This window comes from Hermetia illucens, chromosome 5 (assembly GCF_905115235.1).
Source record: "Hermetia illucens chromosome 5, iHerIll2.2.curated.20191125, whole genome shotgun sequence".
In the NCBI taxonomy this organism is placed as follows: domain Eukaryota; kingdom Metazoa; phylum Arthropoda; class Insecta; order Diptera; family Stratiomyidae; genus Hermetia; species Hermetia illucens.
Window position 1 is genome coordinate 46,555,503 of NC_051853.1, and position 19,399 is coordinate 46,574,901.

At 41.2% G+C, this 19,399-nt stretch overlaps 1 protein-coding gene across 6 annotated transcripts in view; it reads right to left on the bottom strand.

The window, feature by feature from the left end:
• Positions 1–9,017: 9,017 nt before the first annotated feature.
• LOC119657254 (potassium channel subfamily K member 1-like) overlaps positions 9,018–19,399 on the bottom strand; it is a 114,345-nt gene continuing 103,963 nt past the window's right edge. For all 6 annotated transcript variants that reach the window (XM_038064082.1, XM_038064075.1, XM_038064077.1 and 3 more), the window contains exons 4-6: positions 14,601–14,810; positions 14,327–14,530; positions 9,018–10,392 (exon numbers count right to left, since the gene is read on the bottom strand). In XM_038064082.1, coding sequence (XP_037920010.1) covers positions 10,118–10,392; positions 14,327–14,530; positions 14,601–14,810 — 689 coding nt within the window. In that variant the 3' untranslated portion in view covers positions 9,018–10,117. The remainder of the gene's footprint in view (positions 10,393–14,326; positions 14,531–14,600; positions 14,811–19,399) is intronic.

Genomic DNA, 19,399 nt, shown 5'->3' on the forward strand with positions numbered 1-19,399 from the left:
CCGAATAACTGTACTCAGGCGGGAGAGCAATACTTTGTATTCTGCATTGACCTTATTCCCATATTTGTCAGCTTGAGGTTCCTGCGCCATATTTGTCTGACTTTCATGTGTAACATGATATCACGGGGTAGAGAATTATATTCGAACTAATTGACTTTTATTAGTTTTGTATTTCTGCGTGTAGCCGTGTTGATGGCGTCGGTGGTCACAATTATCGTCGATTTCTTTATCTGACAAGTTTCGAGTTATAAAGAGTTTTTTCAAGTTGAGATTAGACGCTAAGTCTGACTTGAATTTGTCCCAACCTGTGTGAGCGAAGGATCTGATAGTCGTTAGAACTCGCTTTTACAGTTGAGAAGACGAGGAAAGTTGGAGTTCAGCTGCAAAGTGATCGGACATGCCCGGTGATGTTTTACAGGACATCACCTGAAAACTTTGTTTGGTTTCGTCAGACAGCAGGAAGTAGTCGAGGATAGGCTGACTATTCGGTCTTGTTGGTGTATCTGGCAACACCATCTCAATATTGGTGAATGAAAAAGGGGCGTCGATCCATTTTAGCAGGGATTCCCCATTTATATTGACTGCCTTGTCGCCCCAGGAGGTCTGCCTTGAGTTGAAATCGCCCCCGAGAAGAAGGTATTTTGACTTTAACTGGAAGTTGCCCAAGACTTATAAGCCATGGCCCAGTTGCTCAGTTTTAGAATTACATTTGGTGTAGACTTAGGGTACTAGAATTCATCTACCATCGGCAGTTTTAACTATTACCGCCGCAGCGGAAGATGTTTGCAGGTTCTCGATGGCGCTTCCTCAAAAAATAGTCTTTTTTGACTGAATTGTTATCGTTTCGAATAATGTTATATCCGGTGAAGTTTACATTATGCCTGCTTTTAAGGTGTCTCCGAAATGCAGTAAAAGTCTGCCTTCAGAGTGTCGATTAACAATTAGGCGGTGGCACGTTGGCCTTGTGAGATCAGGGATGCGGAGTTGAATGTGATAATACTTAATTCCATAAGTTACGGATGGGCGCAGAAGCGAGAGCTTCAACCAATTCTCGGTAACCTTTGTTTGGTTTCCTAGCGGTCGCTTGATTCGCTGCTTTTGGGAAGAGATTTTTTAGCAGCTTGTGCATGTGACATACCTGGGTTGGTTAAACCCTGTGAAAGTTGAGTCACTGTTTGCTTGACTGAAGATTTCTCAGTTACCTTCCGAGTTTTGGAAACTTCCCGTCTGGCATGGTAGCTCTTTATAAGCTGTCCACCCTGCAAGCTGCCCAGTTTGGCTGCAATTGTGGCAGTATAGAAGTTCCATCGTGGGTCTTGAGCATTTCCCACGCTGATGGCTCTTTGCGCATTTAACGCATCTGTGCACTATCGAGCAATTTTGGCCGATATGCCCGAAGTTTTGGCAGTTGTAACACTGCACTTCCTCCACTGGTTGGACCTTTTCGCTACCAACAGTAGAGCTTATGCATTCGAGAGAATGAACTTCTTGATTGAATCCATCTATTTCCGATATATTCGATGGGCGATCCTGATACCTACGATAGCGTATCCTCATCAAATGATGTCAGCTTGCCATCATTGCTTTTTGCCTACAGCTTACAACTCTGAGTTGCACACCAACTGTGATTGTTACGCGTGTATTCTTCGTTGATATGCGCGGGTAGATTAAATTATCTACCCCGTATCTATGCGAATCGCTTACCAATATTTTTTTTTTTGCGTTGCAAAATATTTTTGCTTATATATCTAGGCTGACGTATTAGCCCGGTGGGGCTCTGCTCTTGGCAGTCCTTCGTTGGGCACAGTTGATATCTCGCTGACGACTGTCAAGAGCAGAATCTACTAGCACTATTTAGCAGCTACGAGCTTCAGATGGCGGAGGCTCACCACCTGTGCCAAATCAACGGGGATTCGGCCCGCTTATAACAAAACCCGATCAAGAAACCTCCTGTGGCAGACGCGTATAAATGCATACAAGATTACAACGGTCTGCACGGAGCACTGGCGCATAAGGGACAATGCCGCCGGGTTTCGGTTATACGGAGGTCTTCTATACCGATGGCTCAAAAACAGAACAGGGGTTTGGAGCCAAAGTCTATCTCTCGAATAAAAACGAGAAGTGGGCTTTTCCTTTGGGACAATATGGAACGTTTTTCAAGCTGAAATTTATGCAATACTAAGGGTGGTAAACTGGGTGATTGACAGAACCGACCATGCGTACTGCAAAGTGTACCCTGTCGAAAAGCAGGAGGACAGACCATAATTCACTAGCTTATGTGACATATGTTCAGAGTAGAAATCCTCCTGTGATGAGGAAGTGGAATCCACGGAGCGTTTCCTATGTGAATGCCCCGCGTATGGACGCATCAGGCGTCAGATCTTTGGTGCCGATGTTCTCCAGTTGCGAGGGGTAGCATCACATCCACTAATGGAAATCCTGCGATACGTTAACGAATCCGGAATATTCCGTTAGGTGAGGATGATGAGTACAATGGGCCAACACGGCCTGAGTGCTCAGAAACTGTAGTTTATCCCCACCACACACACAACCTTCCAAGTCACGTTAGGTTGGAAACAACTGTATGGTCAAGGTGAGATAGAAAGTTCTGAACGGTAGTGTTCTTTTCGTTACAAAGTTCTTTTTTGAAACGCACGGTAGCCTCATAGAGATTTTTTTTAGTTTTGGGGGATTAGTACTTTTGCTATTCATGCTTCGCTGTTCTTTTTAAGCTTAAAAATGCGGGATGTAATTACTGGGAACACTAGGGATCTATTTGAAGCAGTGCGGGGAGCCGGTTTTGCTGGTTCTTCTAATAGTATCCGTCAGGAAAAGTATTTCATTATCGATGTCTTCATTTGATTTCAGTTTGATATTTAGGCAGAAGAATCTGTTAAACATTTTTTGAGACTTGCCCTATTTGGTTTTTTGATTAGTTAGTTTATCGGCTTCCATAATGGCGCCGGGATTGCAGTTTAGGATGATGATGGTAGGCGAGTGATCTGAGGTAATTATAACTTTAGTTGAGTGGGTGTTGACGGTTAAGGATAGTAAGTAGGAGTTTTTGCCCTTGGGGGATGTTAAGCAGGATTCCCAATATGGTGATTTAGCATTATAGTAAGCCGCCGGTATAAAGCGTAGCCCTAATTTCTTATAGAAAGTGTCAAATTGTGTCGCCCTTAACTTATGTTTTGGTGGGCAGTAGACTGCAGCTACACAGATGGTTTGGTGAAATTCAGTAATGTTAATAACTGAGCATTGAAGATATTATAGTTGTTCACACAAGGTAGGGTGCCGTTGAATTCAGTTTTTGACAATTACTGCAGCCCCGCAGTGCAGCTTGCCATCAGGGTGGTTTCCAGAATAGATGGGTGTATCCACGAATTTTAAGAAAGTTTTTGGAAGTAAGTTGAGTTTCAGATACTAGCAAGATATCAATGTTTTCGGATTCTAAAAAGGGTTCTATTTCATTTTTGTGGCTAAGGACTCCATTGGCATTCCACTGAGCTATTTTTGTTTCATGGCTGGGCTGGTTTGGTTAATAACTCAGTTTATCGTTGCATTGTATGTGATGCATCATCGCGGTTAGTTGCTGGATGTTGTAAGCAAGGGATAAGAGTATCCTTAAAATCTCACCTTGTTTTGTATAGTTTATAGAACTACATCCTTTGAGTGAATAGCGTAAGATACCTTGGGCGACTGTTGTTGACTTGTCTAAACTAGGGGCTGGAGCTAGTGATATGTTGATTGACGCTATAGGTTTACTTGTTGCGTTCAGTATCTGTGTTTCTTGTGGACCCTGGATGTTTACGTGGTAGCACCCTCTGCAGTTCGCGATGTGGGCACCATACAGTTGCTGCATCGTTTCACTTCCGGGTTGTTTATACTTTTCTGTTTCCGTGTACCCAAATTCCTAGCAATTAGTCATTTGACAAGGAAACCTTTCTGAAAGGCTCTTCGACTGTGATTTTACGATGCAGGACGAATTCAAGATCGTAAATAGGGTGTGTTTTTCCTCTTGCTACTTTACTGGATCCTGGTGTCAATTCTATTTTAAACATTGGTTGCGAGACTTTGTATGTGTTAATAGTATTATGAGCGTATTTGGTATTATCTACCTGTAGTTTTAAATCAGCAATTATATTATTGGGATCAACATTGTGGTCGACCCTTTTGATTACCACTCCCTTGGTACTCTTGAGTTAATTCGTATAGAAGGTTATTGGGGCCAGTATACCACCTGACAGTAGTGGACTTTTTGTGCAGGATGAACTTTTGTTTCGTTGATGCCTTAATAAGGAACTCCAGACATCCCGGTTTTGCGCCGAGGTCCACCAATTCGATATCCCTAAAAGCTGTTTGGCGTCCTGACCTACGCCATTTCTACGCTCCATCTCAAGCTGGTTCTGCCTCATCTTCTTTTTCTACCATAGATATTACCCTTATAGACTTTCCGGATTGAATTATCCTCATCCATACTTATTAAGTGACCTGCCCACCGCAACCTATTGAGCCGGATTTTATTCACAACCTGACGGTCATGGTATCGCTCATAGATTTCATAGATAGGCTACGGAGTCGTCTATCCTCATGTAGAGGGCCAAAAATTTTTCGGAGGATCCTGCTCTCAAACGCGGCCAAGTGTTCGCAATTTTTTTTGCTAAGAACCCAAGGCTGCAAAGAATACATGAGGACTGGCAGGATCATTGTCTTGTACAGTAAGAGCTTTGACTCTATGGTAAGACGTTTCGAGCGGTAGAATCAAAGCTGAAATGGGCTCTGTTGGCTGCCAACAACCGTGTGCGGATTTCATTGTCGTAGCTGTTATCGTTTGTGATTTTCGACCCTAGATAGGAGAAATTATCAACGGTCTCAAAGTTGTAGTCTCCTATCTATCTACTGTGTAACAGGAGGGTAACCAAAGTCCTGCTGGGTGGGCGGACGCTAGGAGGAGCAGTTTTACATTGGATTAGCCCTAGAATGGTAGCTGTAATTACAGTGGTTTTACAAAAACCTAGGAGTGAAAAAGGAAAGTTACTAATAATTATATTAATTTATTCATTATAACAATGTTTACAAGAAAGATAAACAATATAAATATATATCTATAATATAAAATGTGAATAAAAATTAAATTTAAATATATTGTTTATGTAAATAGGTGGCGTATATTACTATCTGATCCTAGAATACATATTCAGCTCGTGAATAGAAGTACAATTCCATATATGTATGTATTTTGTAAAGGTTTCTCTTTTCTACATCATATGTTATATAAGATTTGTATAGCGTATAGAATACGTTGTAAATATCAACTAATCCTCTTAAATTGTGTTATATACTTATTCTTTTCAATTATGATTTAGTTTTTGTATATATGCATGTGAATATCGATAGTACCGTATTTTCAGTACATATTTTTGTTATGCATAAGTATTTGGTTTGGTGTTGCTTTAGATATGGACACAGCAGATTTTGAGTATATACATTCATGATATACAACAAGCATAGTATTTTTTTATGTTTATATGAATATGTATTTTGTTATAGTTCTCACGGCTTATCAATACTTCAAAGTAAACATAAAATAAATATTACACCCTTAGGATTCTGGGTAGACGTGATTGTGAAGAGGGGAAAGGAGAGATAGGTTACTGACAAAAACGCCTTGCTAATCTGAGCACTAAGCTTGTTGAAAATGTAAAGATTCAACATTTTTTTTGAGAACCCAAAAAAATATTAGATGAGAAAATAAAAACGACTATATGGGCGTGCTTCTTTTTAGATTTGTTTATAAAATTATAGCAAAATAATTTTTGTAATTAGTTGAAGCCAAGCGTGTTTCCAAGGCCTATATTAAGTTTTAGAATAAATCAAATCAATGTACAACTCCCACCGTCGGGAAGGGAGAAGAAAGAAGCGAGTGGGGAAGATAGGGAGTGATTCTCTTGAGCTCAGTGTTTTCTCTTCGGAGGAGGAATGTGTATCATTTATGAGAAACATCGTAAAGCATAAAACGGTATAACATCACAAACCCAAATCTCTTCATAATAATTGTTGCAAATTTTCTGGCGACAAAAAATCTTGACGTTTTGGGTTACGTATTGCCGCCCTTGAGCCCGCTCAGGATCTCCAGGAGGAACTTCAGACTGAGCACCTTCTTGAACAACAGGCCACTTTTTATAAGTTATACAGTTTGTAGCAGGTGCAGTATGGTAATTGCAAGAAGACTGTATGCAGGAGATTCGTCTCCCGGAGCATTGCTTGAATTTGTATGGTGGGAGAAAAGCATCGCCAATGTAAATACCCCGTTCATCAATCGCATACATAAGAAAACTAGCTAGGCGCTATCGACGCACCTATATACCAATACGTCAAAAGCACAGAATTCACCGTAAATAGTATTTTTGGCCATAAGCAGCCAAACAGGCAATTAGCAACCTCGTACCTAAGTCGCATATGCACGATCACATTCCGTGCTGCCTAGAAACTCGATTTGCTCCTCCCGTATGTAGTTTTCTTGGGTAACTGATGAAAATATCGTTCGGACTAGGAGTCTTTAATAACGACAGGCGTACACCGTCCTTGGGAATTAGGCATCCCTCAATCGAAATTCAAATAGCTGAAAACGAAAGCGAATTTTGGTGAAAAATTTTCATCTCTTGCGCGACACATTTCTCACTGAATAAATAAACAAAAACGTCGGTTATGAAAAACAGGCCCTTTACGACGAAAAACTTATAGTTTGAAGCTTTGCGCAAATCTTATGATCGAGCTATATTTTTTTATGATAATGGACCTATAGTAAGCGTCAATGTCGAGCATTATTAAGCCATGATAATGAATTTTTTTAAAGCCTATTGTTCACACATGTTATGACTAGTGATTTTAAGAAGATTACACCACATTCTACATAACTCGAGGAACTATCAACTTATCGCAACCATCGTTGAAAGGTCGAAAATGACGATTTAGGCTGGCCTCCTAAATAATCCGATTTAACGTCACTAGATCTTTATTTGTGGGGTTATCCAAGGTATATGCAATGAAATCGCCAATATGTCGCTTGGAAAATTGTTCTGAAAATTGAAGTCGTTGGGAAAAGATCAAAAGATCGGCCGAAGCAACGGTGGCTTGATTCGTTGGATTGTGATCCAACATCCAGATCAGGGTCTTAACAAAACCAAATGGCGCAACCGATCAAGACGGGTCGATCCCGCTTCTGAGCGGGACAAAGATTAAAAAAGATGAAAAAAAAACGAAAAAAAAATGTCTTTTAGAGTTTTTCTTTCACTAATAAGTACTTCCTCTATGAATGATTAATTGTATGTCCAACTTAGTTTGTTGGTCTACCGCCCGCTTATTATTTTGAAACCGTATCCGCAACGACCACGCTATGAGCTTAACCGGATGCAACACTCGCGAGAAGACTATAACAAGGGCATCATAATGTTGGCCAAGGTCAAGTTCCCCATTAATATAAATGGTTGCCTTTTACTCTTGGTGGGGTAAAACAAGTCAACCACATCTACGCTCCATCATTCGCGATTACCTGAATTGCGCTTCAGCTTCCTCACAATTAGCTGAGGTCCTTAAACTTCTTCTTTACTCGTCACTCGTCGGCCAACTTTGGACAGTGGATTCCACATCCGCCACGCCTGTGCACCGATCAAGTTCTTCGTTTGTAATAGTATCAGGCAAGCATACCCCAATAATACGACGCAGACAGGTGTTAACCAAGTCTTGGAGCTTTTGAGTGATAGTGGTGGTCACTTTCCATGTGCTTCCTCACAGAAAGAAGACTTGCACAGAACAATCTCAACTTGGTCTTGATGTTGAGATAATTTCCAGATTTTAGACGAGGCAAAGAAAGGCAAATCTAGCATTGTTAATTCGTCGAGTAACAAACAATTCGGTACCATAGTCGGTAGAAACTACGCTCCTTAGACATACAAATTGATCAATGCCTTCGATGCTCTGTCCATTAATGCAGATAGGAAGAGTAATATGACCCGTCAGACACGTTGGTGTTTATTTTCAGTCCAACTCTACTTGTCTCTTTTTTAAAATTCGGGACCGTTTAGCCAAGGTCCATGTCCCGACGAGAGAACAGTCATCAGCGTAGTCGGGGTGTTTGAGGAAAGTTGTCATCGTTCAGTGAACTCCTCCACGACTTCCGGCCAAGGCAACTCTTCCTTGATCATTATGTTGTGCGGCATCTTCCGCTTTCCTGATCAGCGCAATAGCAAATTATCTCTTGTCACGGCGTACACTATGCTGAACTTTTCGGAATTTCGCACGGTATGGGAGTTCCAGCGCGTCGCACCCACCATCACTCGCAGCGATCAATATAGTTTTCAACCTCTTCGGTTTACCGATCCGCTTGCATGATTCCGCGTTCAGCCGGATCTTATGACGGCTCCTCGGGACGTGGTCGATGACCTGCGTAGCACCCGAGAAAAAAACGTTTTTGATGGCAGCCCAAAACTAATCGATATTCACAGGAGGGTTACTCATTGTATCTGTCGAGCGACAACTAGATCATACAAGCCCTCGATGTTGGACTTAGGGGATTGCAACTTCCCAATGAACCAGGAAGTCTTTACCTCCTATCAACGAGTCCACCGGTGGATGAGCTGGCCACGTAGAACGTATGGACCAACCGAGGATTTCCAGATGTTTTCTGAAAGGAAGGATGCAAATAGGACAGCGATCATTTGAAAAGTCCTTTAATAGATTAGATGATTCGATTAACATGGTCAACCAAGAGTTTCAAATCAGAGGACGCAATCAAACGACTATAAGGAAGGGAGGTAAATCCTCTGGGAGGCCGAGGATCGAAATCGATCTGCAGCTCTATAGAATGAGGAAGAATATTGGAAAACTTCACGAATATCTTCTAAGGTGTTGCAAATCTGCATGAGAAGCTTTATTTCGCGCATTTTCGGGCTCCATAATAAATGGCTGCAAAAAAAAATTTGTTAAATGATAATTAAAAGATTTGAAAGAAACAGAAATTAACAAAAAATTGAAATCAGTTTTATTTACAATGCTTTTGATCTGATTTAATATTTAATTATTTTTCTTGTCCTATGTCTTTGTTAAAAGAGCAACATTTAAATCTAATCTTGTGCATTCCTTCTAGTCCGGCAATAAAAATCTAATAAAAACGGTTCAATAAATTAACTGGAAACGAACTATTGCTTGGACACGGAAACACGCTCATTAAACTAGAATTGCTGTTCTATAAAGTATCTGTTCATTGTAGGAAAATCTAATCCCGTTTTGTATTATTTTATTGAGTCAAAACCTAATAATTAGGCACCAATGTTACTTTCTTGAGTGTGAGAATAGAATTGTTTAATGTTCAAAATGGACGTGCATTTTCGGAATGCTTTTTTCCGAATTTAGTTTTTTTGATATATTTTTTTTAATAAATAAATACATTTACTTATATACAATAGAAATATTTGCAATCCTTGTGTAAATCTTGAGCTCAAATATTTAAAAAATCACATTTATTCGATTCGTGTTCAAGGAAAATTCAATTGAAAAATACTCTAAGTGTCTCTTAAAAACTGTTAATAATTATGAGCTTCCAATCAGTTTTTCATAAGGAAAAATATCAGAAGTTTATCGGGGTTTGACATACCTAGCATTCTCTTATAGTTTTCATTGCAAAGCGAAATTATAAATTGGAAGTTAAAAATTTGTTGAGTCTTAGATTCTGCAGTAAATTATTGCAAAAACTTGAGTATCATGCAACGACATTGGTGTTGAGTTTGCTGGTCCTACACCGTTGATATTTCAATTCCCTAAACTGGAGTCAATGAGCAATTTTAGATTTATCGTGATGAGAAAACTATCAAGACAACCTTTGTTTCCTCGGATTGGTTAAGCATACAATTCCCGAATATAAATCTGATATTTCTCTGCAGGACTTGCTTGGTTCTTGGAAAACTAGATTTGTGCGAAAATCAATAATAACAATGATGATTGAATGGAATCAAGTCTCAAAACATAGTGAACCTATTTACAAGCAAAGGTCCTTCTTGTCTCTCTTACAGACTATTCTACACAGACTTTATTGAAATTAAAGTACGTGAGTGATGAGTACTTAAGGAATTGCATCTTTTTGTGTGGTGGGTGGTAGCGGCTCGTCAGGGCTTGGGGATTCATCTCCGTGGGGTCGAATACGTACTACTGCTCGTCTGACTTCCTCGTCTCGCTGTGGAATGTATAGTCCTGATGGGCCTGAATAACACGGTGCACTGCTTCCTGATAGTCGCAACTTTTCAGATTCACCACCCGAGCTTTCTGTGAACAGTTGGCCCAGGTTCAATTGGGGTATGTCATAGAAGACGGTTAGTGCCAACATCATTGCAATGAGTCCTGAAAATTTGAGAAATGAGAAATGTGAGAATTATATAATACAATAAATAAATCAATTGTTCATCAGAGCTTATTAAATCGAAGGACTGGTAAAAGTCTTGATTTCGGTGCTGAGAGCAATATAATGGTATGAGTTCCTTATCGTAAGGTTCCTATTTTGCTATTCAGTCATTGGTTGGGCATATCGTATTAACCACGCCTACGCACAATCGTTCAGGGCTTGCTGAAATGCGCTCAACTACCCCTATGACTTCCCGCACTCCTTCTTAACAGTTTTGCGCCAAGTGCTCTCGGGGCGACACACTTGTCGGCCATCTCAAGACAATGGGATTCACTGTATGCTGAGGGTTTGGAGATTTGGAGTAACAATGGTGGTCACTTTCCATGTGCTACTCCCATCTAGCAATACAGAAAGAACACTAGCATAAAACAGTCTCAACTTGATCTTGGCGTTGAGAGAAATTTATTTCCAGACTTTACGAAGGCGGTAAAAGCGAATCTAGTACAGTTAATGCGTCGAGCGACTTCCAGTTTGGTGCTATGGTCAGCAGAAACCACGCTTCCGAAACATACAAGTTGATCAAATTGATCCTTCAATACTCTGACCATTAATGCGATGATCCGTCAGATTGAAAACCTTGATTTTGTTGGTGTTTATCTTCAGTCCAACTCTACGTGCCTCTCCTTTCAAATCCAAAGTCATTTGGTTAAGGGCCATGACTCGGTGAAAGAAGAAACGCATATCATCAGCATAGTCGAGGTGTTTGAGGAACGATGTCATCGTCCATTGAACTCCTCCACGTCCTCCGGACAAGGTAGCATGAAGAACGTCACCCATAACACGAAGAAATAATATCGTTGACAAGATGCAATCCTGAGGAACTGCGCTTTGCACCTCAAACTTCTGAAAAAGATCTCGGATTCCTATTATTTCCGTCCGAGTGGAAGGAGCAGATCTGCAGAAACTGCAGGTGCATTGATAAATAAATCTGTGGAGAAACTGTTGAGTCCGGTGGTCTTACTCCATTTGAATAGAGTGATGGGAGATGATTTATCTTTTGTTTGGGGGAACAGCCCGTATCCACATGTTAGGGTAACTAGCCATTTCATCTACAAGAACTTCACCGGATGTGATACAAATGAGAGCAATGGTGAAGCATTCCTGCCATTTCTTTAGCTGCTCGTCATCGTGAATGAAAAGTCGACCATTAACGTCCCTCACAGGACATTTGCGACCACATGCAATCTCTTTCGTGATGTGGTATATACTTCTGGAACCATTGAGTTCTGCGTATCTCCTGCTTTTTTAATCACCGCAATAACAAATTCCCTTCTATCACTGCGCTTCCATCACTCGCAGCAGTCAATAGAGCTTTTAATCTCTCCCGCTAATCGACCCGCTTCCACGATTCGGCAATCAGCCAGATCTTGTGCCGCTTTTTCGGGACGTGACCGACGGCCTGCTTAGCATGCGAGAAAAAAGAATTTTGGATGCTTGCAATACTCATCGATATTCTCAGGTTGATTAGTCAGTGTATCTGCCGTCCCATCACCAAAATAGCACTCCCACTGTCGACCGACAGCTGGATCATACAAAAGGTCGATATTGAACTTGGGAGATTGCAGCTCCCCAACCTTGTGAGAAATGGCGGACGCAACATGCAAGCGAATGAAAGCGTCTATAAGATGGTGATTCCTTTCGAAGCCGATGTTAGCGCCTTTCTTGTTACGCACATCCAGAAGACAACTATTAATTTTACTACTGATCGTGAAGTGGTCGATCTGATTGCTCGTATGATGTCCGTCAGTTGAAACCCAACTGGGCTTTGGCAGGCTCTGTGCTCGAACAAAGTGCCAACAATGATGAGAAATTGCAGAAATCCACGAACCTCCCACTATAACCGTTGCGGTCGTCAAGATCATGGTCCCCATCACATGTCCGGGCAAGGTGTGTCAGATCCCACCTGGGAATTCAGATCACCCATCACGATCACAATGTCATCTTTAAGAAGCCTTCTCTGAACTGGGTTTCATTGCTGGTAGAAAGCATCCTTCTCCGCTATATCGGAAATCTCCGTTGGTACGTAGCATTGTACAATTGTGATGTTTCATATCCTGGGCAGGAATCTTGCAATTACAAGTGTGTCAAAAACTGAATTCCAGGTCAAGATAGCACGCCTTGCGCTAGAAGTCAGAAGGAACCCGACCCCGGATTCGCGTTTGTTACTACGTGGCTAAAAAGAGTACAAAAGCATATTGCAATGAGGAGAGGAGTACTTTCTGGGCTTAGGCCCAGAATGACCATTTTATGTCGTTGGAATTCTGATTCGAGTTGGAGAAAACGAGCATCCTCGACACCGTTATCGAGGCGCGCGTACATACCAGAAACCAATAATAGCCGTTTCCGATTGCAAAAGGTCCTAGCCGTGAGATCAGGTGCCATGTGAGTTGTTGTGGACGTTTCGATTGCAGTAAAGTTTCGAAATTTGAATGTTACTAGCACATGAGTTTCTTTGAAAACTTTGAGGGTATTCTTAAGCACCAGCTAACAGGGCGAACGTGCGCCAGATGTAGATGTATGTCTAATGATGTGTGGCTTGGATGTCTTTATTTTCGTGCTCTCGGAATTATCTCACCGTTGCTCTTCAAACTGGTGTAATGCAATTGACTTGGTCATCCAGGTTGGCGGTTTGAAACGATTGAGCCCACAAATTTGCGAAAAAATGGGTTAAAACCTTCAAGAGGAGGGCCTTGAGGAGAAAAATTGAAGCTAAACGAGAGGGTGACCAATGACGAATCAAATACAAGGATGAGTTGTATCAAATATTTGACGACCCTGAAGTGTCCAAATTGATAAAACTTGGAAGTTACAATGGGCTGGGTACGTTCAGCGCATGGTCGACACTCAGATACCTAAAAAGGTATTCGAAGAGTGAGCAGAGGGATGAAGACCGGTAGAAACCCCCAGAAAACGCTGGACGGATTATTTCAACGGAGACAGGGCATCACTGTTTGGATTTCGAAATCGGAAGACGCAATCGATGGATCGAGATGGTTGGAGGAAGGACATCCTGAAGGCCAAGTGCCGAAATGGACTGTAAAGCCTCGACGAGGACGAAGCAGACCAGAGAGAATTTAACGAGAATTAAACTACAACTCACCATGTTATTTACACAACAATCCTAGGTTAATATATGGCGGAAAAAGTTTCAAATCAAAGGCAGTGGGGGACATCATCTTGGAGTATCACACCATTTCCAAGGCCAATGTAAACTTATTAAAATACCTAAGGGATATAAGAAAATCAGCCCCGTACTGCAAGAAAGACCAAGTCTGTGGATACTCTTGACTTTTCAAATATATCGGAAAACATCCCCACCAATCATGATAATACCCGTTCCACTGGCACAATGAGGAAAGAGAAGGGAGGTGTTAATGAGGATTAAATTACAGGTCAAGTCTCTATATGACGGTTCTAGGTTTTTATTCTTCTTTGAATTCTGGATAGCACAGCGGAAGACAGAATTCGCAGAAATATAAACTTAGAAGAATTGAAGAATTTTAATCTAAAAACGAGATTTTTTTTACAACACACTTCCAATAAATTGCAATCTATAACTTCTTATTAATTTAAAAAAGGACCCCTTTTTTAAAAAAGCTCAAGGATCCCTTGAAGCTTTCTATTGATAGAAACAGGCAAGCAACAAGCTGGTAAACCTTGAAATGGTGAGCTTAAATATTGGAAAAAGATTAACGTGCGTGGGAGAGGAGTAATTGAGCCATCTGCTATGAATTTTTGATAAACCAGAAAGTACTCCGAAAAATTTAGTGTAATTATTTCATCCTTTTCTTCGACATTGCTAATTTTCCTCAAGAATAATAACTCAATAATTGTAGGAAACTACTCATAAATTTATAATTAGTCAGTACTTACCACAAACCAAATAAATCGTAATACAAATTTTGTAGAGAGAGCGATTCTCCTGGGTAACACCTTCGCCTGGAATATAATCACCAAGACCAATTGTTGTCAAGGATATGAAGCAGTAATAGAACGCGTCCAGCATGCCCCACGAGGGTTCGATGTTTGCAAAAACAACGGTCGGTATCATAAAAAATAATATGGCAATAATTAAAACTGCAAGTGAAAAAAGGATATCATTAATTTTAAGGACTCATTCAAGCTGCACTTCCAAAATGTCCCTTACTTATTATGGACAAATGCATTAGTCGAATGTTGAAGGGCTGATAGAGGTGACCTAGTTTCGCGTTGAGTTTTCCCAAGAGCCAGTTGGCCGGCAGAAGGAGTCGCTCAACGACCGCCGTTAATAATACCAGCGTTAATGGAATGCCAATTGTCGCGTAGATCATGCAGAAAATTTTTCCGGTTTGACTTAGTGGGGTGACGCGACCATATCCTGGAGAGAGAAACAAATATTTTTTAGATGTTTTTGTTTATGAGAACATAAATATTAAATCTGTTGAGAGTATCTTTGGGTTCGTGAATTATTACACTTTGTTTATGGGAAATGCATTTTTGATAGATATTCAAGGTTCAAGATATTCATGAAAAACGCAGAGCATAGCAGTGCATGGCTGAGTTGAATATAATTTTACTATTCTGGATTGTGCAGCAGATTCATGAATACAGAATGGGAACTATAAATTTGAATTATGATTAGACGAAATTGCTTAATCTTAACTCTCTTCTGCAGTTCACTAATATGGACCTGTTTCACGAAGTCTCTGAATGAGCATTTCCATGACAAATTAATATAGTGAACTTGAATAACGGTGGTATCATGGAAGCCGCACTATTGTGACCCTTCAATGGTTATAGATAGCTATTACCCATAGTATGTCCATCAATCATGTAATTGACAGCACTTTCCTACTTCTCTGTGTTTCAGTCAAGCATCTGGTATTAAGTATTCTCTCCTCAATATCCTCAATATCTACCATATGCATTAACCTACTTTGCATAAGTGCCGGACATTGCCCCAGAATAAGTATGCAAGTTTTCTCACTTTGCAGACAGTGACCGTAGACGTCAATTGCTTCTCGTGATGGTAGTTTAGCCTATAGTGACCCGTGCGTATAATCACTATGATCCTAAGGACCTGTTTAAACAATCCTGCGATCACTTCAGTTCATATCTCCCCATGAGCACCCTGGACTATTCAATTCCTGGTGAGTTCGTCCAGCATAGTTCTCTCTACCGTTCCTGTTCCTCCCTTATTGTCATGACCAAAAATCCATTTCCAATTCGACAGAAGGGTGGATCCATCTGTTTGCTACTTTTCTGGGTACTCTTCCACAGCCTTAATGTTTTCTAAACCAATGAGGCCGGGGACCAAACGTATCCAGACCCTGTTGTGGGAGTCAAGCGTATTCAATTTATTAAGGTAAAATTGAATTTTAGCAATCGACCTACTGAGAATGTCGGTTATTCTCTTCCTAGTTTTAAGGTCTTATTGAGGTATATAATTTCGTTCAGAAGACTTCGGCACTATTGGAAATTGACGAACTGGTTATAACTATCCCGTCGTATCAGTACCTACGCTTGCATGCTACTTTTGTAACCACTTCTAGAAAGTAGTTTTCGGGACTTCTAGTATTGTACAAAAAACCGGCTATGTAAAGGCGTTTGCCCAATTTTTTTTCAGATTTTTTGGAGTGGACTTACTGAGTATTGGTTTCCCGCAATAGTAAGCCGTCGGATAACCAACCTCCTCCATCAGAGAACTAGTTTGAAACCGTCTGGCACATCATTTTTAACTAGCCCATCTGTTCTCCAGCATCAGCGAGCCTTCAAGCCAGAGAATTTCCTTTCACCAACGGGTGGGAGAAGAGGAAGGAAAGTAGTTAGGTCAAAGAACCTTCTACATTCCGGTCCCTTCGTTCATCGAGCTCAATTTTCTTCGCCAAAAGAAAAAAACCGAATATAATATGCTCTTCAGAATGTAGTCCTGACAATGCCCAAAAAGAAGAAAAGTATGATCGGCGTCGTCTACCACCCCATTGCGGAGCATACAGTCAACCCCATGCTCGAGCTAGGTAAGGAAGTAACTATTCCCGCCATGTTTTCGATTCCGGACAGCTCAAGTGGTTAGAGCGCTGTGATATCTTAACGGAAGGTCGCTGTTCAAATCTCATTGGTGGCAGAGGGATTTTTTATCGTGAATGAGTTCCTGAGTGAAATCAGGGTAATAATCTCGGGCGAGCGCAATGTTGACCACATTGCCTGCCACAAGTGCCCTACCACACTCTAAGGCCCTGACCAATATGGATTGTTGTGACAACGATTATTATTATTATGTTTCCGGTTCAGTTATGGGCTTAACTTCCTGATGATGGTAGTAGCTGCTCATTTAATAAATATGGCTGTTCTTCACGGACAACCATCTCTTTTGAGTTCTCTTTTTTGCACTTGTAGATGGTATTACGTTCGTTAGAAAGGAGGTTGACAGGAGTCGTCCCCGCGATTAGCACCACAGCAAGCTCGAGGTCATTACGGTAGGCACTCGTCATTTATAGGTAAGAACATCACCCAATATCTTCGCGCTGCAGATCAGAACGGACTGCGTTGTGCTCACAGAAAGGCATCTCCTGCAAGAGTAGGCCTCTCATATTGTCCCATTGACTATTAGCGGACTTAAGGACGTAACTGCTATTGTAGTATTATCCACTGCTGTTTTGATTTGCTCGAAAGAGCTCATCTTCGAGTCGTGTGTCAATCCAAGGAACCTAACCGTTGATCTTGACTCTATAATCGTCCCCACCGATCGCCACGGGATGCAGGGTCGGTATTCTCTTTTCAGGGAAGATGACTACTTCGGCTTTTTTTTCAAATCCAGAGCTGTAATCATGGGCAACCATTCATTTGCTTTTGTTTAATAGCGCATCTGATAACAACAGCATCAAAACATCAACTGCTTAACCAATCAGGCGTGACTCTTCTAATTTGTAAGAAGCATCACATGGATTCGACTCAAGAATGGGCCAATGTGCTACAACTGACGTGATTTCCATCTTTCTCTGGTCCACTAGTGTCTCATAGACTTAGGAGCGGCGTCTCAGATAATATGTTAATATTCGCAAAATAGTCTAGCACATGGAAAGAATTGTCTAGTGTTTCTAGCATATCTGTATATCCTAGAGGATTGAAAGTTCTTTTCACATCGAGCGCTACGAGGAGCACTACCCGCCGACTGATCGACGGCTGTACCCCTTATCTCGGTGGAACGCATCTAGGACCTTCATGACAGCATGTGTATTTCTCTGCTTTGGGGATAAGTTCCTGAGAGCGCATATTGCGTTGGCGAGTCTACTTCTGATGAGATTTCCGAGCATCTTCTTGACTGTGTTAAGCAAACGTTAAGTAGATAGGGTGGTGACTATGCAGGGCCACTGAAGGTATCTTTTGGCTTTACTGATCAGTGCTTGTGTTGCGAGTTCAATGACAAGAAAAAAACTTTTCCTTTAGGTCAGCGTTCAATGCTAATTAAACACAACAGTTTATGTACTTCTGCTTTTTTTATAAAGAGAACTCTTTCAAAAAGTGAGTAACCCTAGACTTCATGCTGTTGATATCAACCAAACAGAATGCCCAGGGAATAATGTCCGTACAATGCGCCCATTTGTTCAGCATAAGTTGAACGAGGTTTCCGTAGGATTCCGATTTCTTGGGTGATCAGAATATAACCAAGTCTCTATGAACACTCATCTACCTCGTCGACTTGTCATTCTGGTACATATCTCTTTGTAGACGTGTGCCAAACAACGAAATTCATGACACTCCTTCCCCAGTTTGTGGCCTGTTCACTAATATATAGAAGACTTATTATGTCTAGGTGCATCCAGGGTATGGAAATTCGTTGACTGTTTTTGCCTGAATCAGAAGTGAATTCACAACAATGTCAAATGCAAACCCTATACCACCTGAAGTATCCAGCGTGGCTCTGCATGTCCAAGAGCTTTGACAAATCTTTCAATGTTCTCCTCCATGACATTCCATTCGTGGAGCTTCAACACATAGCGTCGACAGCGATGCATTGATGGTTGCTTCTCCAGCAATGATGGCAGTGATTTCGATGTGAAGGTTACATCGCGAATGATTCCTTGCAGTTTGAGCCCCGAAACGTTGGCGTGGATCTGATGTTTAAAACGACGAGCCCCATTCTCGCCGCTATGACCACGGTCCGTTTTCCTTTAGAGTCGGATTTTCCTTTAGATCGGATGCCCCATTTAAGACCTGAATCCGCGCTTTCATCCCTAAGACGCTTGGCAAGGTTTCATTATCCATGAAGGCGGAATACAAAACAAAGCGATAACCTCGTCTTTGAGCAGAAACCGATTTGGGTGCATGAGGAATTAAGTCCTTTTTTCGGTACTGTTCACTGATTAGCACTAGGCCAGCTTCTACTTTTGCAATGAACTGCACTAACAACACTAACAGTTCATGAGCTGTTGCACTCCGGTATATGTGGATTTGTAAGATGTGGACCATGTTATCAACATCTAAGCACCTTCTACTTTCGAGCTGGAGATCGGCTATCATACTGAATCTACATTATGTGCAACAGCCTCAGCGGATGTGTCACGACTCTTGCAGAGAACACAACTCATCTTTTCGTAACAAGTCTTCAATTTGTATGCTGTTCTTCCGCCAGATCTCTGATAGGTTTTAGATATGTTCTATGGGCACTAGAGTCTTGCAACACTTTGTGAAGGCTATCCGTTCTCGTATTCTACGTATATTCTACCCAACTAATTGAACTTCTATTATAGTAAGTTTTCAGCCTCGAGAAAGCACAGAGGTGATGTCTATATGGGTATTACTTGCCTCTGGACTTGATGGCCTCTTTCAGTTCTGTAAGGGAGTCAAAATCTTGAGTTTCCAAAGAGCAGGTAGCGTACAGGATAGAAACCCAAACCTCCTTTCCCATAGCTTTTGGACCTAAATAAAGAAGATGTGGAAGATTTATGGAAGACACTTCAGTTCTAT